Source organism: Oncorhynchus mykiss, chromosome 16, assembly GCF_057628025.1.
Source record: "Oncorhynchus mykiss isolate SJ-2025 chromosome 16, ASM5762802v1, whole genome shotgun sequence".
In the NCBI taxonomy this organism is placed as follows: Eukaryota; Metazoa; Chordata; class Actinopteri; order Salmoniformes; family Salmonidae; genus Oncorhynchus; species Oncorhynchus mykiss.
In genome coordinates, this window is record NC_143037.1 from 41,424,959 (window position 1) to 41,452,261 (window position 27,303).

General features: G+C 43.8%; 1 protein-coding gene across 8 annotated transcripts in view; it reads left to right on the plus strand.

The window, feature by feature from the left end:
* atf7a (activating transcription factor 7a) overlaps window positions 1-27,093 on the plus strand; it is a 49,589-nt gene extending 22,496 nt beyond the window's left edge. Inside the window, exons 2-13 of one of the 8 annotated variants that reach the window (XM_090202669.1) lie at window positions 4,400-4,471; window positions 9,415-9,560; window positions 10,305-10,401; window positions 11,827-11,957; window positions 12,234-12,395; window positions 12,786-12,973; window positions 13,280-13,364; window positions 13,770-13,889; window positions 17,414-17,557; window positions 17,991-18,179; window positions 18,382-18,487; window positions 23,133-27,093. In XM_090202669.1, coding sequence (XP_090058795.1) covers window positions 10,353-10,401; window positions 11,827-11,957; window positions 12,234-12,395; window positions 12,786-12,973; window positions 13,280-13,364; window positions 13,770-13,889; window positions 17,414-17,557; window positions 17,991-18,179; window positions 18,382-18,487; window positions 23,133-23,422 — 1,464 coding nt within the window. In that variant the 5' untranslated portion in view covers window positions 4,400-4,471; window positions 9,415-9,560; window positions 10,305-10,352 and the 3' untranslated portion in view covers window positions 23,423-27,093. Of the gene's footprint in view, window positions 1-4,399; window positions 4,472-9,414; window positions 9,561-10,304; window positions 10,417-11,826; window positions 11,958-12,233; window positions 12,411-12,785; window positions 12,974-13,279; window positions 13,365-13,769; window positions 13,890-17,413; window positions 17,558-17,990; window positions 18,180-18,381; window positions 18,488-23,132 lie in introns of those variants that run through there. The other 7 variants (XM_090202667.1, XM_090202668.1, XM_021565785.3 and 4 more) reach the window with 7 other exon arrangements.
* Window positions 27,094-27,303: the final 210 nt, after the last annotated feature.

A 27,303-nucleotide genomic window follows, 5' to 3' on the forward strand; every position in this document is an offset into this window, starting at 1 on the left:
TGTTGTATTCGGCGCAATTTCATTTCATTTGAAGTCTCTGAATGTCCTTGAGTGGCCCAGCCAGAATCCGGACTTGAACTCAATCTAACATATTTCGAGAGACCTGAAAATAGCTGTGCAGTGACGATCCCCATCCAACCCGAGAGCACTTGAGAGGATCTGCAGAGAACAATGGGAGAAACTCCCCAAATACAGGTGTGCCAAGCTTATGGCTGTTATCGCTGCCAAAGGCGCTTCAACAAAGTACTGAGTAAAGGGTCTGAGTACTTATGTAAATGTGATATTTCAGTTAAAAAAACGTTTTTATACATTTTGCAAACATTTTATAAACCTGTTTTTGCTTTGCCATTATGGGCTTTAGATTGAGGGGGGGGGAAGTATTTAATCCATTTTAGAATAAGGCTGTAACGTAACGAAGTGGGAAAAGTCAAGGAGTCTGAACACTTTCCCAATGCACTGGACTTCCATTAAGAAAGTTTCCTAAAATATCTATCTCTTTAAGAAGACTCAAACGCTCCTTTTTACAAAATGGCTTCAAACACTCTACTCAGCAAACTGGATGCAGTCTATCACAGTGCCATCCGTTTTGTCACTAAAGCACCTTATACCACCCACCACTGCGACTTGTATGCTCTAGTCGGCTGGCCCTCGCTACATATTCGTCGCCAGACCCACTGGCTCCAGGTCATCTACAAGTCCATGCTAGGTAAAGCTCCGCCTTATCTCAGCTCACTGGTCACGATGGCAACACCCATCCGTAGCACGCGCTCCAGCAGGTGTATCTCACTGATCATCCCTAAAGCCAACACCTCATTTGGCCGCCTTTCGTTCCAGTACTCTGCTGCCTGTGACTGGAACGAATTGCAAAAATCGCTGAAGTTGGAGACTTTTATCTCCCTCACCAACTTCAAACATCTGCTATCTGAGCAGCTAACCGATCGCTGCAGCTGTACGTAGTCTATTGGTAAATAGCCCACCCATTTTTCACCTACCTCATCCCCATACTGTTTTTACTTATTTATTTTTCTGCTCTTTTGCACACCAATATCTCTACCTGTACACGACCATCTGATCATTTATCACTCCAGTGTTAATCTGCAAAATTGTAATTATTCGCCTACCTCATGCCTTTTGCACACATTGTATATAGACTCCCCCTTTGTTTTCTACTATGTTATTGACTTGTTAATTGTTTACTCCATGTGTAACTCTGTGTTGTCTGCTCATACTGCTATGCTTTATCTTGGCCAGGTCGCAGTTGCAAATGAGAACTTGTTCTCAACTAGCCTACCTGGTTAAATAAAGGTGAAATAAAAAAAAATAAAAAAATAATGATTTAATCTAGTAAAAGGCCTATTTTCAGTAGCTTAAGCTACATGATTTCTCTCACGACGGCCTTCTCTCTTTGAAGAACTTATGCCACTGCCATCAAATGACCGCAGCTGCAAGGTCTGTGACGTAATGTGAATATTTTGGGAAAAGTGGGGTAAGAAATCCATCCGACTTTGTTTGAGTGGTTTTGTGCGTCGAGATAGACTCTGTATTAAAAAAACTTTTGTGTAGAAAAGCCAACAGACAAGAACAAGTTAGGCATATATCTTTATTTTGACTCTGTTAATGTTGTCAATACAAAAATGCCACAGATCCTGTCCAACCTGGCATTTCTTAATTTGTTGATTTTAATATTTAGAAGTAATTACCTGAATAATATTGAAATGCCATGATAATTACGAAGTGTAATGGCTTGTTTCAAGAAGCATATCCATGCAATCAAGTGTACAAGTAAAAGTCTGTCCCCCACCCCGCCTTCTGCTCCGTCCAGTTTTTGTCCTTGATGTTAGTGCACACCATGAGTGTAAAGAGTTGCTGGTGTATTGTCGTGTGTAGACCGTCTGAACTCACACATCTCTGCCCAAATAGACTCTAATTGTGTTTTAGTGTGGGCAGTGTAAGAGGCCTAACACCAGCCTGCTGTATTGGCTCGCTGCTCTCCGCTCCACACACAAGGCTGCATCCCAAATGTCATCATATTACTGAATTTGGGGACCGCTTTTGACGAGGGCCCAAAGGGTCAAAGGAAGTGCACTAAATATGGAATAGGGTGCCATTTGGGACGCTGACCCAGCCTGTGAGGTCTGTTAGGAATCAAGCCCTCTGCTCCTCTGCCTTTGTATGTGTTCCGTTTCCTCCTTTTGATCACACTGGGGAAGGATAGGCCAGCCTGCTTTTTGTAGGCAAATAAGATGCAGCCTTTGTATTTTTCGAGAGAGACGAGAGATTGAACAGTGGAAACATGATAAGTGCTACTAAAACTAGTGGTCTATAAAAGGTTGTAAGTCAAGTATGTAAATGTACAGTTACAATAGGGTTACACAGTAGGCCTACCTGGCAATGTAATTACCATGTAAAAAGGCCTATAACAGGTTGTAATTACTTGGTTTCTTACAGATATTTACATGGTTACCGATCTACATGGCATCTTCAGTGGATGTTATTGGAGGAGAACGTGATGCTGTTGTATAATCTGTTGTGTGTGTGTGTTGTGGGACTTGCGTTGTGTAATAGTTGTTGCCAGACGTCATCTAGAGGTTTGTGTTGGGACGTTAGAACAGAGTGCTGCTGAAAAATGTATGCCATAACGCCCCCCCCCCCCCCCCCCTCCCGCCCCCAAGTATCATCTCTTCTCATCCTTCCCTCTTCTGTCTCTCCATCCCTCTCTTCTCCCATGCTCCACTTGAAGTCAGGTTGGGAAGTTTAGTAAAGATAACTTGGTCATTCAATGTTAATGTCCTATCCCCAACATCACATCCCATGATAAACATTTCATGACCCAAGTTATCTTTACTAAACTTCCGAACCTGTCTTCACTGTGGGGGAGAGAGGGAAGAGAGGAAAATAGAGAGGGTGGGATAGAAGAGAGGGTGGGATAGAAGAGAGGGTGGGATAGAAGAGAGGGTGAGCAGAAGAGGGAGGAAGAGGTGAGGAGAAGAGCGAGCAAGGGAGGGGAGACAAAGTTGAACCCAGGCCTGTAACCGCCAAACAAGCTTTTAGGTCATGTCAGTTCAACTGTACTCGCACACGGTCTGGGAGGAGAAACTTAATGGTGCTGTATGTGTGTTATGTCACATTTGTCAATAGTAGAGTATAGGCCTATGCAAGGAAATGTGAGTTGAGAGAGGTGGGTGAAATCAACTGAAACTGCAGATTAGAGAGGAGGTGGGTGGGCCCAGAGGAAATGTCCTGAAACCGGGAGGGAATTTGTCCAATACAATCTGATTTTGTCCAATGCTTGTTTTCTTTGTCCATTGCATAATGTTTTGTTACGTTGTGCACTAATGAGTACGACCCAGAGCAGCATAGGCCTAAATCGAATTTACAGTGTTGTACCTTATTGGCAACAAGTTTTGACGAGCGAGTTTCAAACTCTTGACAATTCACACCTTCCAAAATCCAGCTGAGAGTAGTGTGTCTCCCATTCATCAACTGTAGTGCCCTTCCCTTCTCAGCTATGAGCTTGGTCTCTTCTCGTTAGACTAGGGGTTCTTGGTACGGCATTCTGAACGTGCTTGGTTTCTGTTTTGCTTGTGGCAGTAAAGTCACTGAGAAAGTGGGGTGACAGCAGCAGACAAGAACAGGCAAATGAGATCATACGATAAGGGGCTACGTCCAAAATGGCACCCTATTCCCTATGTAGGGAATACTTTTGACCCGGGCCCATGGGGTTGAGGTCAAAAGTAGTGCACTATGCAGTGACACAGGGTGCCATTTGGGACGTATCCGAGGTGAGGTGAAAGACTGTTGTTGAGGGTCACTAGGGGGGTATTATGGCGCACAGATATTTAAGCTGTGGAATTAGAGATGACATCCTTCAAAAAGTAGGTGAAGGAGGGGGGCCATTGACGTGTAGGCTACAGGACTATAGAGTGGTAGTTGAATCTGAAAGATTAAGGGAGCTGGCAAAAAGAGGGAGAGCGAGAGAGCCTACAGAAAAAAAGAGCGAGAGACTGAGTCAAGAATGGGTGCTTGGGGACTAGTGGTGGGTGTGATGGAGAAGTCTATGTATTAACCAAATGCTAGCTTCCTTCTCCCCTGTAAGCTTCTCCTCATTCATTGGCCAGCTGAAAGCCCCTTGTATGAAGGAAACACCACCAGGGAGACCTGATCTCGCTGCCTAGCTTTGTGTGTGTGTGTGTCCGTGTGTGTTTTCCTCCCTGCTTGGGTAGGTTATTTTTAAATCCATTCTGCTTCCTGGCTGCCCTGACTACAGCTAGCCTACCAGCAGGACAGGAGTATTCCTGCTTTGTTGTTTTCTGGACTAGTCTACTGGAGGACCAACTGAACCGCTTTGAGGAAATTAAGAAAAGAAAAGACAACCATGTTCTCTTCTCCTTTCCCACAGTTACATTGCAAACTCTTTGCAAAGATGGGGGACGACCGACCTTTTGTGTGCAACGCTCCGGGCTGTGGACAGGTAAGCCGTCAACTACCTCTGTCTTGTCTCGGGTTTCAGGTGTGTGTGTGTGTGTGTGTGTGTGTGTGTGTGTATGGTTGTACTTGGTATTTGTGTGTGTGTGTGTATGGTTGTACTTGGTATTTGTGTGTGTTTGTACAATAGTGTATGTGCTTGTATGGTTGTACTTGGTATTTGTGTGTGTTAGTACAATAGTGTGTGTGTGTGCTTGTATGGTTGTACTTGGTATTTGTGTGTGTTTGTACAATAGTGTGTGTGCTTGTATGGTTGTACTTGGTATTTGTGTGTGTTAGTACAATAGTGTGTGTGCTTGTATGGTTGTACTTGGTATTTGTGTGTGTGGCTTTGTGTTTAGTGTGTGTTGTTTATAGCAGTTGACTCTGGAATAACTCGAAGTGAGCATCCTCCTCAATCAGTTGATTGGGAAGTTGAAACTGACGATATTCGTTCATACTGTACATGGCCTAGTTCTGTAGTGAAATGAATGGAATTTCCCACTGATGTCAGTGGAATAGAACTTGGGTAGAGAGTAGACCATGTTTTAGTTAGCCATTAACCGGCTTATGTTTCTGGTTGAGTGTCCACATGTACAACGCGTTCCTATTGCCAGTCTGTTTCTGTCACTGACTGAGTGTCCACATGGACAACACAACACGTTCCTATTGCCAGTCTGTTTCTGTTCTTTCGCCAACTCCTTATTGGCTTGACAATGACTCGCTAGGAAGCTAGAATTGCGAAACAATTTTAATGTAGGATATTTAATGGATTAGCTCTTCTGTTTCTCTGGAAGAGCCCTCATGGACCACACACACACACACACACTGATCGCACTGTTAATGATAGCTAGCTAGTCGAACATGGCTTGGCTACTTCTTTTTCTCAGTGAGAGCCCACATGGACAATACACTGATCACTGACAGAGACAGCTAGCCTAGCGGTGTTGCGATACATTGCTAACAAGGATGTGTCTCCTCCCATTCAGCCAGCCAGTGAGTCACAGGCAGCAGGCAGTACAGATGAGTAATCTAGGCGCCGTTATTGTTTCAACCCGTCTCTGTCTCACTTCTACTGCCCTGCAGACACGGAGGTTGAAGACCCATATAGTGACTCGGCTGGGCACTAAATGTCTGTGGCTGACGGCATCCCAAATGGCACCCTAGTCCCATAGGGCTGTGATCAAAAGTAGCGCACTGTATATGGAATAGGGTGCCATTTGGGACGAAGCCGTACTGGATGTTAGCGACGTGCAACACGAGTGACTGCTTTGGCAGTTATGTATGTCTACGACTACACAAGCCACAATCATGTCTAATGTAATGTTGGTTTTGGCCAGCAGAACATGATGAATAGCAGTCATAACAAGACGGGTGTTGTTGTACTCTGTCCTAAGGTGCTAGATTTCACCTATAGGCTAGTTGTTTTAAAGCCTAGTACAACATTACAATACAATCCTAGTGAAGATGTTAAGAAAGATGTCTTCTCAACACCTCGCGCTCTCTGGTTCTTCCCTCCTTGACTATTGATGCCTTGTTATTAGGAAACATTATAAAGGCTCCCTCATGCTTCTAAAAGTGTTACCACATATTTTACTGTGGACAGCTTGCAGGCAACAGACGACTGCATTGTTAAGAGAGTGGAGATGGAATTATTGATGTTATTACTTTGTCTTTTTTTGTTATAGAAGAAATCATTAGTGTTGTAGTCTGTGTTTTCCTCTGCATTTTAGTGTTTAGACACTGTGCCGCGCGCACACACACACACGCACACACGCACACACACCGTAACATGCGTCTGGAATGAATAATTGATTGCTTGTTGGCTCCTTTTCCCTCTCGGAACCTTCAGGACACCAAGGGACTCAATTGAAGTTACCACAACACTGAGTTTAGCTTCCACTTGACTTGCTTCTGTAAGAACAACAATGTTGTATCATATTTAATTTATTGACATGATTCATTTATTAATCAGTTACAGAAAGGCTACAGTGGATGCTAAAATAAAAGGTACAGGATGTCCTTTGAGATTTGGTTGAATCAACACTGATGTCTGTCTGTAGCTGACTTGCCTGTGTGTGTGCGCGTGTGTGTGTGTGTGTGTGTGTGTGTGTTAAGAGTTGGGCGATATTATGATAGTATCGTCGATGATTGACGATGATTGGCAGCCATCGTCGATGGTGACGACATCGTCGATGGTGACGACATCGTGATGTGACGGACAATGCTTTAGCCTATTTGAACTTGGCTGTCTCGAAGTGCACAACACGGCAGCACAAGTGACATTCTGGGTAATTCCTATTTGCTTAAACCTATTTCAATAAGTATGTTGCATACAGAACGCAAGCGAGGAATATAGGCCAGACGGAGCCGAGATTTCCACAGACGCGGCGTAAAATGACACTACTCAACTATCTTGTGTGGAGCTGTTTAAAAAAAAAACGTAGGCTATATACAATATAGCCTTCTCTCTCCATTCGATAGGCTATGCATATGACTTTGGGCTATAGGCTACACATTGATCGTTTTATGCATGCCTTTCTCCCGATCAAACAATAAACGTAACGGAGTTCCATCTTAAAAAGTTGTTTGAACAGCCTAAAAACCCAAGGTAGACAGAGGACCACACATTTAAAAAAAGAAAAATGAAAATTCATACACCCACTAATGTAAGTCGCTCTGGATAAGAGCATCTGCTAAATGACTCAAATGTAAAAATGACTAATAATTACCTGTCTTAAAAAAAAATGTAAGACAAGTTAGTCACAGTCACTTATTTGCCAAGTATTCTAGCCTGGTGTTGTCCTAAAGTTGCTGCTTTCAAAAATCGCAAGAATGGAAGTCTAATAGCCTAGGCATAGGCTCTTCTCAATCAAAGCTTTACGAGAGATAGAAGAAACAAATACTATTTATTTATTATTTTATGGGGCGAATTAAGCTATTTATTTTCCAGTTCTGAAGAACCTAGAGTGCTCTCTTACTTACTCACTACGGTAAGACCGTTCCTCATCAGACAGTCACCGTTCCATCATGTGGGCGCCACACACACACACACCTGTTCTATGCTGCAGCTCCTCCATCAGAAATAAATATTAGAAAAGATTTGCCTGCAGTTAGTCTCTACCCGGGCTTTCAACATTATCTTTTGTCATGATTTGTCCTGTTGAAGCATTCGATTTCACGCTATAGCCTAATTGTAATTTTAGCTGAGTACAAATAATATGGGGTTGGCCAATAGGGGGCAATACCCTCGTATATCACAATGTGGGGTTTTATGGCTACATAATCACGATAGGATGAAGATTGACATCGCCCAACCCTAATGTGTGTGTGTGTGTGTGTGTGTGTGTCAACACGTTGTGAATCATCATAGCATAGTGTGTTGATGCTCCTTGGGTGTGTTTTGACACCTTCACACTCAAACTCTTGGCTGCCCTTTTTGTGTCTGTGTGTGTTATTTATTCCGAACAGAAGTATGATTTTATTCAGGTCATGTCCAGACCTTGTCTTGCTGTGTACTATGCACATAGCATATTCATATGGGGAAGCCTTGTCCTGGTGTTAGTCTGGCCTTTCCAAGAATCCTTCTGTAGAATTTGAGTTTACAGCGACAGGGTCTCCATTTTGACCTGTTTGCTATTTATTGTTAGGTATGATAATCCTTACTTCCAGTATCTCCTACGTACGTACAGGTCAGAGAGGCTAATTTTAGATGGTTTCCCCCAGCCCGATCCAGTTGTCTTGGTCACAGGAAAGATACTGTCAGTCTGTGAGACGTATGAGTGTATTGGTGACGCTACCGCTAACTGGTACTGGCTAAAAATATGCTCCTGACACTTGACAGTGTTTCCACTTGGCGCTCTCTCTCTTTGTCTCCCTCTCTCTCCCCCCTCTCTCACAACTGAACTTGTTACTGTGACACTCACGCAGCCAGAAATAGCCTTCATTTCAGAAGACGACGGAGGAGAAACTAAAGTCTGCGTCACAAGTAGCACCCTATCCCCTATGTAGTGCACCACTTTCGGCCAGAGCCTTTGGGCCGTGATCAAAGTCGTGCATTAAATAGGAAATAGGGTAACGTTTGGGCCTCAGCCTAAATGCTAAAGCCATAATGATTCAAATTCCACCTACTGCATCCCCTCCTGATTCACCTCCACGGTCGCATTCATCAGGGTAAAATGTATCAAAAAGTTTTGTAACAGCAAACTGAATTGTTTTTCTTATTGGACATAGTGACACGTAGTCCATCCCGGTTTCGGCGCGTTTCCTTCCGTTTGGTGCCTAATGAACACAATCTAGTTCTGTAAACTAAAACTAAACCAAAGCAACTCCAAAAGGGAAGAGAACAAATACAGAAAGACTGACAGAGGAAGACTATTGTAGCACTAGAGAAGAACACATACCTTGAATGAACACATACTTGTGCTCTAGGCCACTTGTTTAGTGGACAATATGTCTTACAAATGCAGTAGTAGAACAAGTGCACAGCAGATGCTAGATCAATTATTTTACTTTTTTTTATTTTACTAGGCAAGTCAGTTAAGAACAAATGATGTACAGTAAGCCAACACGCAGGCCTAGCATTCCACTTCCCTGCTGAGCAAACTGTTGAGTCAATGTGTTTTCAGTGTCCAAGACATGTTGTCTAGTTTGAAAGGGCTGCGGTACAAAAACCAGAGTGTATTGTACATCACAGATATTCTTTGTGGTGCAACCCAAAGTGATACAGTATGAATGTGTTCCAAAAGACAGCAAGTCAAATGTATATGATTCTGTGACTTGACATCTGATATTTGAGGTGCTTTCTCGCACCTAACCGACTGAGCATCAGGCCTAATAGATTATCACCTCTCTCTCGCTCTTTCTCTCCTTCTCTCTGTCTCTCTCTCTTTGTTTGTTTTTTTTCACGGATCTACCCCCAACCCGATTGATTACCCGGGATCCGACCAGGTCAGATGAAAACATTTTGTAGTTAACCCTCCAGATTATGAAAACGAGCCAGTGTGCACTGCACGTGACGCATGGTAAAATAGTCTACTTGTAGGAGAGGACGACGACGCAGCGGAAATCGGGGGATAGCCCATAGGTTAAACGAAGTGAGTTTCTGAGACATGGAGTCGTTCTTTGCTGACGTGAAGAAGAAACTGAATGACAGAGAGTAGCCTACAGGCCAGGGATGGAAAAACCGACAGCCAAATCGTCTGTATGGGCCTCATTTATGCACATTGTATATAAAGAGGGGAGAAAGGTTACCCATATTTTACAGACCTTAGCTATTGCATTTTAGTTTTATTTAGTCAATTTACTAGTTTATTTAATTTATTTGTTTAGGCTTGGCCTATTTTAGTAAGCTATTTTGCTATCTTAATAAAAAAAATCTAAGTAAGTAATGTTGAATGACTCGAGTGATAGGCTATTTGTAGGCATAAAGCTGGGGACTCACTCATACGCTAGTTTCGTGGCTTTCGTTCAAAATAAATCAGTTATATAATTTAATGCAGAGTTACCGACACATTCTTTCAGATCGTCTTTAACTTGGTCAATAATGTTGTTTATTAATCTGCTCATGTTGTGTTTGTACAGTAGACTGATATTGTAGAAAATATTGTCTCCTACATGTTCCCAATTGTTGCAAATGAATGCAGCAGACTCCATCCTTCCATAGACTATTTAAGGTTTATTTTTCATTTGAAGCTTGCTGGTCAAACAGGCTATAGCCTACCTTTTTAGTCTAAATCAATTATTATCAAAACTGTTAAATAGACTAGATTTCTAGTTGTGTATGTTTGTGTGTGCGTTTAATCATCTTCATAAACTCTCTCTCCCCCCCCTTTCTTCAGAGGTTTACCAACGAGGACCACCTGGCTGTACACAAACACAAACATGAGATGAGTCTGAAGTTTGCCCCTGCCAGGACTGACTCTGTCATTATCCAAGGTACTGGTTCTCCTAGTGAGTCTGGTCTATTCAACTTTATTACTCTACTGTCACCTTTGGTACTCTTGTCACTTGTTGTGGTCACCGAAACATTTTAGTCAGAAATGGCATCTCTGTCACCACCTGTCCTGTCTTGTTTTATTTCCCTGAAGACCTTCAGTTGAATATTGGATTGTTTTGTTTATCTTTTAAAGCTACAATCCTTAGTTGAAGAATAACAAAGGGTCACCCTGCCTTTGTTTTTTTTTTTGGGGGGGGGGGGGGCTGAGGGAAGGGCCTGGAGAAATGTAGCCTTTCTCAAATTCATAGAGCTAGGGATGCAATAAATGACCTTCCATGATATCAAAATGATAGTTTTAGCTATTGTTTACAAACATTGGAATAAAACGAGGAGGGAGTTCTGTTATCCTGAGCCGTGGTGCCCCGGTGTATGGTCCGTGATGTGAAAGGTCAAAAGTGGTGAGGGAGGAGCGTCCTCCTGCACTGTCAGGCTGTCAACAAGGCAGCGTGGTGAACATCCAGAAACATACAACCTTTTCCTAAAATAATATATAGTCTCGAAAACCCGACCCTAGGCAACACTGATGGACTCTTTTGGCATAGAGGAACTACGCCACTGCCTACGTCGATAAAGGGGAAAAAATACATTCTGGGGACTCTCCCAACGAATCACGAGGCAGACATGCCAGATCTCCGCAATTCAAAACCCACGTTTGCAGGCATAACCTTTGTAGTGGTAGATGATGCAAACTAGCCACTTGTGAAATACACTCATTAAAAAAAAATCTCTGTGATCTCCATCTTACTAGCTACTATTTTATTCAAGCGGATATTGTAATCGAGCAGATAAAGTAGTGATGTAGGCAGAGATGTCGTTCCTCTATGCCAAAAGAGTCCATAATTGAAACAAAACCTTGGACACTTGCCTAGGGTCGGTTTTTGAGACTATAAAATATGTTCAAACTTGTTTTCATTGGGAAGGCAGATAGTTTTTATTTTATCAAAAGCAATCACTTTTGCATGTGAAAACACAGAATCCTCACGCCCGTGAGGCAGCCCGATTCCAAAACGAATGCAGTCACTTTTCCAGTGCAAACTCATTCCACTGGGGTAACCCGGGCCAGATAATCGAATGCCCTCAAGTTTATATTTTGGGTTCCGATGGGGTATGGTAGTTGATATAAGCTCATGAGCCGTTGCTAAGTTATATTATTCAATAATCAATGGGTGTATATATAACTAATTTATATGTCCAAAAATGTATGTAGCAACTAAGGATTCTAGCTTTAAATCTCCACGCCAAAGTGTTTCAGAATAAAACATCCATCCGTTGGCTGTTTTTGTTTTGCACGGTAAGTATGGAAAAAAAGGTGAGAGATTTTCTAAAATAGACGTTTCTCTGTGTCTCATTTCCTCCTGTTCCAGACCAGACCCCTACTCCCACTCGCTTCCTGAAGAACTGCGAGGAGGTGGGGCTGTTCAACGAGCTGGCTAGCTCCTTCGCTGAGGAGTTCAGGAAGGCCCAGGAGGATGACGACAAGCGGGCCAAGAACCCTGTGAGTAGAATCCAGGTGGTTCCATGGACCACGTTTGCCTAACGAGTTACTCCATCTGAGACCTGAAGACTTGCGTAAGCTCTTGGCTTTAGGTCAGTGGACTAATGGTCTTGTTGCGCGCAGAAGACCAGGATCGGAACCCAGTCAGTCACATGAGCAATGGGGTGGAATGGGATTGGAGTCCTGGATCTTCTGAAGGGCTATCTCTCCTGTGCTTTGTAGTGTCTCACAGTCTCCCTCTCCCCCCCCCCCTCTCTTCCCCCCCCCCTCCTCCAGCTCCCTGCCCCGAACAGGGAAGTGGCCCTGGACATGAGCCTGCAGACGCCTTCAGCAGAAGCCGTGAAGGTGAAGGAGGAGACGCCTGTTGAGGTTGACTCCTCCCCACCAGGAAGTCCAGATTCCTTTTCCAGCATGTCAGACAGTAGCAGGGACACCATGGTGAGAAGAGGAAAGGTAGGGGTCAAAACTAAGGGGACATGACTGACCAGCAAACCCATTGTGAATGACCTAATTGGTTAGGATTAGAGTTCTGGGTTGGCATGCCAGTCACGTTCCTTCAGTCACACCCAAAGGTAGGGGACAGGGCAGGGCCAGAGGAACACGTAGTAAGTAGGTGTGAGAGACCAGGATGGGCACTGTGGTTTGTTAATGGGGATCGAATGGATGACAGGATAGAGGAACAACATGCCTGCTGGACTCCTCCTTTACTATGTCTATGTGCTATCAAGGAACAATCCAGAATGCATTGGAAACAAGTCATTATTGACCTCATGCGGACCTTATACTCACCCGGTGTTGAACGGAGAATCTCTCCTGTCTTCTCCTCAGGACACTCCCCCGAGGCCAGCGCTGAGTTCGGCCCCCACCCCCACAATCATGAGGCCAGGCGCCCTCCCGGTGCGGCCCAGACCAGGCTCTCTGCCCCTCCACCTGGGCTTCGACGCCCTGCAGCCCACCATGCCTTCGCCCACCTCTGTCATCACACCCACCCCACCATCCAACCGCACCGTATTGGGGTGAGTGACTGGTCTTCTCGCCACAAACCTGGTTCCAGATCTGAAGATGGCATAAGCAGTTCTGGAACCAAGCTAGTCCTCCGTGGGGCCTGGAGATCCAGTTAAAGATGGCTGTTAAATGCCGAATCCCACTTCAACCCTTTTTTTTTTACAATCCCTACCCCCTAGGCCATTTATGTAGAACTGAAAGGATTGGATAAGTGTATCCTATATGGTGTAAATTCCACCTAGCCTATCAGAGGGCAAGATGAAGATTTCCAAATATATATTTTTTCCCATCAGTAACCCTCTACCTCTCTCTTCTAGCTCTCCCACAGGCCACTACCCCATGATGATGCACCTTCCCAACGGGCTCCTCCCTGGACCCATGCAGATAGCCTCTGTCATATCTGTAAGTAACCTGCTTTTATCGCTCTGCCCTTCTCTGGTTTGTTGAATTGGTTGTTGCCAATTCTGATTCAAGTGGAAGCTGACCATTACCTGGAAGCTGGTCCCCCGTAGCTCAGTTGGTAGAGCATGACGCTTGCAACGCCAGTATAGTGGGTTCGATTCTCGGAATGCCCGTATGTAAAATGTTTGCACAGATGACTGGCATTTATTCATATTATTATTACATTAGTAACAGAGTAATAACATATCAGTCAGGGAGTCAAATAATAATTAAATTGTACGCTTGCACTAGTTGTCTATAATGAGTATTAATTCACATGGAGAATACATGAAGCACTTTGAAACACTGTATGAGCCCCAACCTTGGTTGTTAAAATGTGTGTGTGTGTGTGCATCCTGTCTCTAGCTGGCCCGGCCCATACACATGGTGCCCAACATTCCCGGTATCCCTGGTCCTCCTCTGGGAGGTGGCAGCAGCGGCTCCAACTCTCCCTCGGGGTACACCACACACTCGGAGGCCAAAATGGTTAGGAACAGATGCATCTCTCTCTCTCTCTCTCTCTCTCTGTCTCTCTGTCTCTGTCTCTGTCTCTCTCTGTCTCTGTCTCTGTGTCTTTTTCTATCTTTCTCTATTAGGGATGCACATTCCTGTCAATGCTGCCATCTAACTGACCCTCATTAACCGCTTAACAAACGCTTACATTTGTTCCAAACAGTAAAAATTATGTGACCAACAGAAAATACTATGCGTTCATACAAACAACAGACATTTTTTTAAACTATTGAAACAATAGCAAGCAGGGTTTTCCATTAGCGCCGGCTGCGGCTACAGACAAATTTTCCACTTCAAATTAAGTAGACTACTTTCATTTTGCTTGTCCGTCAAGCCCTGTCTGGCTAGAATGAACGATATGCATCTTCTAGTGATCTATTGATAGGATAGGCACCTGCTGTCTGTCCCACCTCCCCGGTATAATTTGTGTGTGCTATGGTTGGTTGCAGTCAAATTTCTTTGCACGGAGGAGGGAGAGAGCATGATGCTCGTGAATTTGCACCTCCCATGTAATGTAAGTGGTAACGATGAGTCAAAATCCTAATTATTGTTTTCTGGTATCATTCATATTTCCTAGGCTTCCTTTCCTAGGATTTTGGGGCTTGCCAGACAGTGACTGTAAAGTGAGTGACTCGTCTCGTCAGCCTATCGAATCGATGAGAGAGCCATTCATTTGACTCCCTAATTTGCATAGGCTACTTTTTGGCGATTTATCTGCAGATAATTTATGAAAAGATGAAGATGGTGAATCATCACTACAGGAACAATAGGTAGTATAGGTAGCCTCATTCTGGTCCAAATATCATAATTAAGTCCCTCACGTAATCCAGGTATTAAAACGGATTTCAACAATATTCTAAAATCTATTTACCTTTTTAGTAGGGAATCAACTAAATGTATTGAACAATTATTAATTTGCCCAAGTTTATCATAAGACATGAACAGAATGCATCAGCGATTCGTATTTCTTGCAACTTTCTGAAGAGGCAATGGGAATGTCTGTGTGTAGATGGAAATGTTTCTCAAAAGCCTTCTCAATGAAATGCTAACTAAAAATTAGCCTATGCTTACCTGACAGAATCCTGTCATGATTATTTTCATCAATCCAGCAGATATTTGTTTTGCAAACCAAAAACAAATAAGGGAGTTGCAAAGTGCCCTACAAAAACACCGCTAAACAACATCCTCTTGCTAGCTGCACACTTGAATAAAAGGGTAACTACACCCCAAAATAAAAATGGATCCTGATGGGGATTAAGCATTGTTGTTTGCCCTTACCTAAGGAAATATTTGTGGAGCTCGATGCAACGCCCTTAAACAATTCCCTTAGGTAAGGGGAAAAGTATTCCCTAAGGTAAGTAAACCCTTAAGGGAAACACTTAAGATGTTTTATGCAACCGGGGCCCTCAATGTGAACATTTTGACTTAATTTAAAGGGGAAATTCGCCTTAAAAAGTTGTTTGCGACTGACTTTAAGTTTAAGGAAACTGTAATGGAAAAGATGAGGGGAATATTTATTTCAATGTTTTATCCAACCGGGCCCTGCAGCTCTCGGTGTCTGACGGGTGATTGTCCTGCTCAAACTAGGCTTTTTAATGCGCGTGTGGTGCCCGTGTGATAATTAAGACGCATGACAAACTAATGAAAATACACACGTGCCAATTTAATTACACTCAGTTAAGCAAATTATCCTGTAGACCTATAGGCTCTCTGTCCCCCTTGGTCTACCCCTTCGGGTGCACCACACACTTTGAAACCAAAATGGTGAGATCTATCTCTCTTTCTGGTGCTCTCTTGCTCTTTCTCACCCACCTTCTCTCTCTCTGGTTTTTCACAATTACCAACATTTAATCCTAGTAAAAATTCACTGTCTTAGGTCAGTTAGGATCACCACTTTATTTTAAGAATGTGAAATGCCAGAATAATAGTAGTGAGAATGATTGATTTATTTCAGCTTTTATTTCTTTCATCACATTCCCAGTGGGTCAGAAGTTTACATACTGTACACTCAATTAGTATTTGGTAGCATTGCCTTTAAATTGTTTAACTTGGGTCAAATGTTTTGGGTAGCCTTCCACAAGCTTCCCACAATAAGTTGGCTGAATTTTGGCCAATTCCTCCTGACAGAGCTGGCATAACTGAGTCAGGTTTGTAGGCCTCCTTGCTCGCACATGCTTTTTCAGTTCTGCCCAGAGATTTTCTATAGGATTGAGGTCAGGGATTTGTGATGGCCACTCCAATACCTTGACTTTGTTGTCCTTAAGCCATTTTGCCACAACTTTGGAAGAGTGCTTGTGGTCATTGTCCATTTGGAAGACCCATTTGCAACCAAGCTTTTACTTCTTGACTGATGTCTTGAGATGTTGCTTCAATATATCCACATAATTTTCCTCACTCATGATGCCATCTATTTTGTGAAGTGCACCAGTCCCTCCTGCAGCAAAGCACCCCCACAACATGATGCTGCCACCCCCGTGCTTCACGGTTGGGATGGTGTTCTTCGGCTTGCAAGCCTCCCCCTTTTTCCTCCTAACATAACAATGGTCATTTTGGCCAAACAGTTCTATTTTTGTTTCATCAGACCAGAGGACATTTCTCCAAAAAGTACAATCTTTGTCCCCATGTGCAGTTGCAAACCGTAGTCTGGCTTTTTCATGGCGGTTTTGGAGCAGTGGTTTCTTCCTTGCTGAGCAGCCTTTCAGGTTATGTCGATATAGGACTCGTTTTACTGTGGATATAGATACTTTTGTACATACTTTTGTTGTTTCCTCCAGCATCTTCACAAGGTCCTTTGCTGTGGTTCTGGGATTGATTTGCAGTTTTCGCACCAATGTACGTTCATCTCTAGGAGACAGAATGCGTCTCCTTCCTGAGCAGTACGACGGCTGCGTGGTCCCATGGTGTTTATACTTGCGTACTATTGTTTGTACAGATGACCGTGGTACCTTCAGGTGTTTGGAAATTGCTCCCAAGGATGAGCCAGACTTGTGGAGGTCTACAATTGTTTTTCTGTGGTCTTGGCTGATTTTTTGATTTCCCCATGATGTCAAGCAAAGAGGCACTGAGTTTGAAGTTAGGCCTTGAAATACATCCACAGGTACATCTCCAATTGACTCAAATGATGTCAATTAGCCTATCAGAAGCTTCTAAAGCCATGTCATAATTTTCTGGAATTTTCCAAGTCATTGAAAAATGACTTGTGTCATGCACAAAGTAGATGTCGGTTAGTGGTTGAAAAGCGAGTTTTAATGACTCCAACCTAAGTGTATGTAAACTTCCGACTTAAACTGTATCTATGTATCTATCTCCCTTCGTTGCCCTTTATCCTTCGATCCCTCCTTCTATCTTGGTTTGTTTGTCACGTGACTGAGATGGCATAGTCCAGAAGCAATTGTGATAACATAAAGGAACACGTGTTTGTGTTTTTTTTTGTGTGTGTATTTTGTCCATGTGTTTTTTTAATGTTAAAATGATCCTGGTTGTCCTGTCTCCTGTAGAGGCTGAAGGCAGCGCTGGCCCAGCAGAGTTCAGGAGGTCATGGTATGGGAGGTATGGCCGGCAGCCCCATGCACCCCCAGAGGATGGAACAGAGCCAGTTACTGGTGCAGCACCCGGACGCACCCTCCCCAGTACAGCCACAGGTAGGACGACGTGGAGACATGGACACACTCTTACTCCCTCAAGCACTCACTCACTCACACACACATGCATGTTCATTGTAAAGAATACACATGAAGGCTAAACTCTCTGGCAATCAGGGTAGGGGTCAATCCATTTCAATTCCAGTCAATTCTGAAAGTAAATAGAAATTTCAGTGTACTTCCTGAATTGAAATGGAATTGACCCCAACCCTGGTGGCAGTAGAATATTATCAGAATCCTCTTGACTTGGATCTTCATGACCTGTCGTTCGTTGACATCAGTAGAAGGGCAGGGGCATTATAATTTAGGCACTGAAAGACAATTTTGTATCAGTCTTGTTTTAGGTGTTGACAATCTGACTCAAACCCTCACTCTCTCTCCCACCTCACTCTCTCTCCCATTTCCACCACGCCCTCTCCCCCCTTCCCTCCAGGTGTCTCCGGCCCAGCCTACTGGTGGTCGGCGGCGGCGTGCGGCGGAGGACGACCCGGACGACCGTCGACAGCGGTTCCTGGAGAGGAACCGGGCGGCCGCCTCGCGCTGCCGACAGAAACGCAAAGTCTGGGTCAACTCCCTGGAGAAGAAGGCAGAGGAGCTCGTCTCCATGAACGTCTCGCTGGCGGTGTGTGTGATGGTTTTCAAAGCCGCACTGTACTTCGGTCTCATCTCTCCTTTTCTCCGAACCACTTACTCATTGAAACATTTCAACCAGTTTGAAAATAGAAGATATTCGGTCCTCTTCTGGCTGTACTGGGTAGAGACAGAGTATTGACTCATTGTGTTACACAACAGCATTGACTCATTGTGTTACTGTGTTTATTCAGAATGAAGTGTCTCTCCTGAGGAATGAAGTGGCTCATCTCAAACAGCTACTGCTGGCTCACAAGGACTGCCCTGTCACCACTCTACAGAAGAAGATTGCCTACATGGGTGAGCCTGCTAGCTAGCAGCAGCTAGAAAACACATGGAAAACTCTATGTACTTTTGTAATATTATCTTATGTTGTTCTTGTCTATAACTGTTCTGTTGGATGGGGAGCGTCGTTGCACAGCTAGTTTCAGGTCTCTCGAGAGATGTTCGATCCAGTTCAAGCCTGGACTCTGGCTGGGCCACTCAAGGACATTCAGAGACATGTCCTGAAGCCCCTCTTGCGTTGTTTTGGCTGTGTGCTTAGGGTCGTTGTCCTGTTGGAAGGTGAACCTTCGCCCCAGGCTGAGGTCCTGAGCACTCTGGAGCAGGTTTTCATCAAGGATCTCTCTATACTTTGCTCCGTTCATCTTTCCCTTGATCCTGAATAGTCTTCCAGTCCCTGCCACTGAAAAACATCCCCACAGCATGATGCTGCCACCACCATGCTTCATCGTAGGGATGGTGCCAGATTTCCTCCAGGTGTGACGCTTGGTATTCAGGCCAAAGAGTTAAATCTTGGTTTCATCAGACCAGAGAATATTGTTTCTCATGGTCTGAAAGTCCTTTAGGTGCCTTTTGGCAAATCCAAGCTGGCTGTCATGTGTCTTTTACAGAGGAGTGGCTTCCGTCTGGCCACTCTACCATAAAAGCCTGTTTGGTGGAGTGCTGCAGAAGATGGCTGTCCTTCTGGAATGTTCTCCCATCTCTGCAGAAGAACTCTGGAGCTCTGTCAGAGTACATTTTGGGTTATTGGTCACCTCCCTGACCAAGGCCCTTCTCCCCCGATTGCTTAGTTTGGCCCGTGGCCAGCTCTAGGAAGAGTCCTGGTGGTTCCAAACTTCTTCCATTTAAGAATGACGGAGGCCACTGAGTTCTTGGGGACCTTCAATGCTGCAGCAATTTTTTAGTACCCTTCCCCAGATCTGTGCCTCGACACAATCCTGTCTTGGAGCTCTACAGACAATCCCTGGTCTTTGCTGTGACATGCACTGTCAACTGTTGGACCTTATATAAACAGGTGTGTGCCTTTCCAAATCATGTAAAATCAATTGAATTTACCACAAGTGGACTCCAATCAAGTTGTAGAAACTTCTCAAGGATGATCAATGGAAGCAGGATACACCTAAGCTCAATTTCGAGTCTCATGGCAAAGGGTCGTGAATACTTAAGTAGATAAAAAATCATCTAAAATCCTGTTTTCGCTTTATCATTATGGGTTATTGTGTGTAGATTAATGAGGAAACAAATGTATTTGATCCATTTTAGAGGCTGTAACAACAAAATGTGGGAAAAGGGAAGGAGTCTTAATGCACTGACGTCATCCTGACCAACTGGCCCTCCAAATACACCTCCGCTGTCTTCAACCAGGATCTCAGCGATCACTGCCTCATTGCCTGTATCCGCTACGGATCCGCAGTCAAACGACCACCCCTCATCACTGTCAAACGCTCCCTAAAACACTTCTGCGAGCAGGCCTTTCTAATCGACCTGGCCCGGGTATCCTGGAAGGATATTGACCTCATCCCGTCAGTTGAGAATGCCTGGTCATTCTTTAAAAGTAACTTCCTCACCATTTTAGATAAGCATGCTCCGTTCAAAAAATGCAGAACTAAGAACAGATATAGCCCTTGGTTCACTCCAGACCTGACTGCCCTCGACCAGCACAAAAACATCCTGTGGCGGACTGCAATAGCACCGAATAGTCCCCGCGATATGCAACTGTTCAGGGAAGGCAGGAACCAATACACGCAGTCAGTCAGGAAAGCCAAGGCCAGCTTCTTCAGGCAGAAATTTGCATCTTGTAGCTCTAATTTCAAAAAGTTCTGGGACACTGTAAAGTCCATGGAGAACAAGAGCACCTCCTCCCAGCTGCCCACTGCACTGAGGCTAGGTAACACGGTCACCACCGATAAATCCATGATTATCGAAAACTTCAACAAGCATTTCTCAACGGCTGGCCATATGCCTTCCTCCTGGCTACTCCAACCTCGTCCAACAGCTCCGCCCCCCCCGCAGCTACTCGCCCAAGCCTCTCCAGGTTCTCCTTTACCCAAATCCAGATAGCAGATGTTCTGAAAGAGCTGCAAAACCTGGACCCGTACAAATCAGCTGGGCTTGACAATCTGGACCCTCTATTTCTGAAACTATCCGCCGCCATTGTCCTAACCCCTATTACCAGCCTATTCAACCTCTCTTTCATATCGTCTGAGATCCCCAAGGATTGGAAAGCTGCCGCAGTTATCCCCCTCTTCAAAGGGGGAGACACCCTGGACCCAAACTGCTACAGACCTATATCCATCCTGCCCTGCCTATCTAAGGTCTTCGAAAGCCAAGCCAGGTCACTGACCATCTCGAATCCCACCGTACTTTCTCCGCTGGGCAATCTGGTTTCCGAGCCGGTCACGGGGGCACCTCAGCCACGCTCAAGGTACTAAACGATATCATAACCGCCATCGATAAAAGACAGTACTGTGCAGCCGTCTTCATCGACCTGGCCAAGGCTTTCGACTCTGTCAATCACCATATTCTTAGCGGCAGACTCGGTAGCCTCGGCTTTTCTAATGACTGCCTTGCCTGGTTCACCAACTACTTTGCAGACAGAGTTCAGTGTGTCAAATCGGAGGGCATGTTGTCCGGTCCTCTGGCAGTCTCTATGGGGGTGCCACAGGGTTCAATTCTCGGGCCGACTCTTTTCTCTGTATATATCAATGATGTTGCTCTTGCTGCGGGCGATTCCCTGATCCACCTCTACGCAGACGACACCATTCTGTATACTTCCGGCCCTTCCTTGGACACTGTGCTATCTAACCTCCAAACGAGCTTCAACGCCATACAACACTCCTTCCGTGGCCTCCACAGCTGCTCTTAAACGCCAGTAAAACCAAATGCATGCTTTTCAACCGTTCGCTGCCTGCACCCGCACGCCCGACTAGCATCACCACCCTGGATGATTCCGACCTAGAATATATGGACATCTATAAGTACCTAGGTGTCTAGCTAGACTGTAAACTCTCCTTCCAGACTCATATCAAACGTCTCCAATCTAAAATCAAATCTAGAGTCGGCTTTCTATTCCGCAATAAAGCCTCCTTCACTCACGCTGCCAAACTTACCCTAGTAAAACTGACTATCCTACCGATCCTCGACTTCGGCGATGTCATCTACAAAATAGCTTCCAATACCCTACTCAGCAAACTGGATGCAGTTTATCACAGTGCCATCCGTTTTGTTACTAAAGCACCTTATACCACCCACCACTGCGACCTGTATGCTCTAGTCGGCTGGCCCTCGCTACATAATCGTCGCCAGACCCACTGGCTCCAGGTCATCTACAAGTCCATGCTAGGTAAAGCTCACCCTTATCTAAGTTCACTGGTCACGATGGCAACACCCACCCGTAGCACGCGCTCCAGCAGGTGTATCTCACTGATCATCCCTAAAGCCAACACCTAATTTGGCCGCCTTTCGTTCCAGTTCTCTGCTGCCTGTGACTGGAACGAATTGCAAAAATCGCTGAAGTTGGAGACTTTTATCTCCCTCACCAACTTTAAACATCTGCTATCTGAGCAGCTAACCAATCGCTGCAGCTGTACATAGTCCATCGGTAATAGCCCACCCAATTTACCCACCTCATCCCCATACTGTTTTTATTTATTTACTTTTCTGCTCTTTTGCACACCAATATCTCTTCTACCTGTACATGACCGTCTGATAATTTATCACTCCAGTGTTAATCTGCTAAATTGTAATTATTCGCCTACCTCCTCATGCCTTTTGCACACAATGTATATAGACTCTTTTTTTTCTCTTTTTTTTTTCTACTGTGTTATTGACTTGTTAATTGTTTACTCCATGTGTAACTCTGTGTTGTCTGTTCACACTGCTATGCTTTATCTTGGCCAGGTCGCAGTTGTAAATGAGAACTTGTTCTCAACTAGCCTACCTGGTTAAATAAAGGTGAAATAAAAAAAATACTAAATCTCTTAATTTATAGGGGATAGTGGTTGAAATAGCTGATTGTGGTTTCTGGTAGCTCGATTCCTTCTACCCTGTAGAGGAGGGACGGACAACTGGTGGCCCGCGGATCAATTCTCTCTTTTTCAGGGGGAACTCATTTGGGTTCTCAATTTACTCTAGAATAGTAGAATACATGAGGTGGAGTTTCAAAATGTGGTGTTGCATCAGCAGTTTTTCTCTTATTTTGTCAGTCACTCAAGTAGCCCATAGCAGCTAAAATGTGTTAGCTGGCCACTAGACTTACCAATCTATCTAAACTTTTAGTAATCAAGGTCGAATTACCGACCGTGGGGCCCCCATTGATTTTGATAGTCACTCACTCCGATATCATATTAAAAACGGCAAACATTTCAATCCACCCTGTGGCAAAATCTATAGTATTGCAAGAAGTTAGCTCTAAAACTTCACATTACAATTGCATAAAATGTGTTAGAAAATTGCTAGGTTTTCTCTCTGCCGAATTGCAGCAAACCAAAAATGATTTTGCTTAGGGCCCCCAAAAGGCTAGGGCCGGATGTGGGTACGCAGATGAGTTCGTTTTTTTTTTTTTTTTTTGTGGCCTCCACCAAAGCTGCCCATCTCTGATGAAGAGTCACTCTGGTAAGCCCATCCCTGTAACACACACTGTTCTTGTGTCTTCGTCTTACAGGAGAGGACAGTCCTATGAGAGACATGTCAGAGCCCACCGGCTCCCCAGCCCCTGTCATCCAACACAGCTCCCTGCCCAGCCCCTCTCCCTCCTCGGGCCCCAACGGCATGGGCGCCCGGGCGGCTGCCGAGGCCATGGCCATGTCCGTGCTGGCTGGGATGGGTCAACACCAGCAGAGGAGAGGAGAAAGGGATGGAGGGAGAGATGAGAGGGATGGAGGGAGAGACGGGAGGGATGGTCCCTCCTCCCACGTCATCATGGCCACACAGTCGCACCACTCTGCCAGATGATGAGCGTATCACACAACACGGCCCGGGACTCTACGGCGACACCACCCCACACGGGCAGGAGGAGAGTGGAGGAGATAGTTTAAAAAATATATATATATATATACATATAAAAAATAACTCCTCTCTTCTCAGGTGACCAGAAGAGTAGGAAGGAAACATTGTCTTACATCAGATAGCGTGACAATTCCGCCTCCGAGCGTTGCGAAGGAGTGACGCGACCTGACGTAAGACAATGGGAGGAGGAGGGACACCCGAAGAAATAATCTCTTCCTACTAAAAGTGAAACAAACTCCTCCTTCTCTTTCCCCCTGCTGTGGTTGCCATTTTGTGTCAGCCATTTTGTCTCAGGCCTGGAGCCTTGCTGGAGCTCAGCAACAACAGCCTTCTGGGAATGGACTGGGACAATAAGAGAGAAAGAGCTTCATGTTCTGTTCACTATGCCATAGACAACATACAGGGGCTGGACTCCACACCCCTCTACCCCCCCCCCCCCCCCCAAAATCACCCTACAACCCTCTTGCCTCACCCTCAAGCACTTATGAACTTCACTGAACTGTAGGACTGCATAGCATCTTCCTGAGGGTGGTAATGGTCGTTGTGATAAACTCATCACTCAGACTTTAATTAACAAATACAGGTAACACACGGTCAAACTCACACAACGCACGTGCACATACTAGACATGCATATACACTCAACGTAAACATTGCATTGATTCACATTTGTTGTTGATCACGTGAGATACCAAAACACTGAGCACTGCAGGGGTCCATATTATTGTAAGAAGGGATTGTGGCCTTGCTCTCCGGCACATGTTGACATGTTTTATTCACACACACCAAGATGATTGACGCTCCGAATCCAAAGATGCATTGTTTTTTTTATGCTTTCATTGTCAAGATGGTCGGATCCAATATTTTAAAGTTGGTCTGTTTTCCTGAATCCCTAGTAGTTTGTAAGTGGTTTCATTTTGAGCTTCTGTGTCAGTCGTTCACAAAAGTGGACCTCATTTATAGCCTTTTATGATACGTTTTAATAAACCGTGTGTGTTTTTATGTACAGCAGAAAATAGCAATTTGTTCTTTCAATATCTGATACACTAAGATCCGGTTTGGTAGCATGTGACATATTATTTTTATTAGCATTTTAGTTGTGTTCCTGTGCAGCTTTCTTTACGTTAACGGCACATTTATTTGCAGCTTGGTCCATAGCGAACCAAATTGTGTCTTTGGTTGTCACTGAAGCCGTGAGACAGAAACAGAAAGCTAAAAGTAATAGATTCACTGTACACCGTCATTTCTAAATGACTTATACACGTATTATACACAGACATTTCTTCCGGACTACTTCCCCTCTCCTCTGTAACCATTTCCTCTTTCCCATGCAATGTTTGTATGTATTAGTTTCTAAACGTTTACCATCTTTTATGACATCTTAGCTGGCAGAAAGCTTTTCTTCTAATGGTTGTCTGGCTTGTCTATCTGGCCTTTCTCTTGTCTTTTTGTGGTACTGTAGCAGTTCATCCTTGCTGCTTTCTGGAGTGGAATGTGCTGCGCTTTAGTCTCTCTAGGTCGTGTTCATTAGACACCAAACGGAACAAAAATGGACTGAAACGATGAACTACCTGGATCTGTCCAATAAGAAATGCTTATTTTTGTTTGCCATTACAAAACGTTCTGGAATGTTTTTGTTTTTTTTGGGCGCCCTAATGAACAGGACCGTTGCTGCTCTTATGACTATCCAAAACAAAGCCGTGTTCCCCTGGAACGTTTGTGTGTCTACAAACGGCACTGACACATGAACAAACATGTAACCGAACTGTTATACTGTGGATCAGCACTCACTCAGTGACAGCTCCATCTCTGCTCAACACACACACACACACACACACACACACACACACACACACACACACAATGTGTTCGAAAACAATTTTGCCTTAAAGAATCAGTTTTGTGCCTCCAAAATACCCCTCAAAGACAATTGAGTTGCATGATAAAACCTAATGCTTCTGCCTTAGGAAGAAAAAAAATTATAATTGTCTCAGAAGTTAAAAGCCATTCACAAGGAGTAACAATATATTAATTAATTGTATATGCTGATTGTATAGAAGATGCCTTCAAAAAAATCAGGAGTAAAATGGCACCACACTTCACCACTGCAGTCACCACACTTCACTGTTGGGTGAGAATAATGCTGCCATCTAGTGGAGTATGAGGAACTTCACCTTCTCACAAGGATGGGAATTGGACATGGACCTTGAGGGAATTTCTTTCAGAACTCCTGTGGCAGTCTGGGAACAGTTTCAATTCTTCAGGGATCCCCTTTTTTGAACAAAGTTTTAGACATTTTGTTTTAGAAAAACAACTCCTAAACAAGGGATAATCTTGTTGTTTTGCATTTGTATGTAACTTCCCCCACAATCCATCTGAAAATGTATGTAACAAATTGCAGGGTGTATTACTGCAGAAGTAACTAGAGTATCAGTCAAAAAAACATAAGGACATGTCTAAAGGCACTTAAATATGCAGGTTTATCATTCATTATGTGTTTTGTTTGTGTTTGTATATACTTTGGTTTAATTTGAATACTTTCAGTGACATCAAAAGTTGGCTATTTTGTCTTGATAATGTATATTATACATAATGGGCTTGTTTCTAGCATCCAGATTTAGCCTGGTTCTAAACTTTAAAGCATGTTCAACAGACATTCGCAATTGAAAGTACTTAGTCCAATAAGGATTGCTACTCAGTAACTACTTGACACATCTCACAAATGACTGAACTTCTTTGTTCTACGCCTACAATCCCAATAGTAACCAGGGCTCTGGTCAAAGTACTGCACTATATTGGGGATAGGGTGTGATTTGGGATGCTACCCAACAATGACAATCCCATTGGTGACCCTGTATGGCATTGTGTAGTACTCTGAGCCCGACGCTATAGTTGGCTAGCTGTCCCTTATTAATAGACGATTGTTCATATGAAATGGTAAAAAAACCAAAAAACACTTTATTTAGCTTTCATGTTAGTTGATCTTGTCATTGGCACTTTGTTTCTTCTCATTTTTGTCTTTGGTATTTTCTTTATTGCGTGCTATTGTTTGTCATCAGGACTATATACAAATACGCTGGCATAATAAACGCTTCTATTATATATTTTTGTGTTGTAATGATGAGATATAGAAATTAATTTGTATTAGAACATTGATTTCTTTTATGTAACCCAACTGTTTGTATCAGCCGGACTGTGCCGGAACCAGAGAGTTAAAATCATGATTCTAATTCGATGGCTGGAACTCTGCTCTGTCTGGACTGCCCATAACTCACAAACCAACTAAGTTATTGTTGCATTGGTTTCATGGAAATCAATGTTTTTTTTAATTATAAATATTTCAAAATATTAACCGTTGTTGTGAACAAGTAACAGAATTGTATAAGAAAAATTAACAATTTTATGTATGAGAAGACAGTATGTATGAGTGACAGTTGCTATTAGTTATTTGAATTGTTCATTCGCACAGAATTGAACTAATCATTTCTGAAATTGTCCTTTTATTGTACTGTACATCTGTACTATATGAATATATTTACTTTCCCATGCATGTCCAAGTGGAACTACTATGAACACTTACAGTGCTGCGGATTTAATTAAACAAAAGGACCTAATGGATATCAACCGTTTCTGAATCATTTGATTCAGACAATTTCACACAATAGATCTGTCTGTTTGTTTTACATGGTCACTTCATAGGTCAATGCAGAATTCAGCAATCAATCTCTGTACTAAAGATTTTTGTCCAACTAATAATGTGCAATCTGTGCTGTATCTTATCTTGTGATCACCCTAGATACATACATGCATGCCAGTGTTGCCACCTGT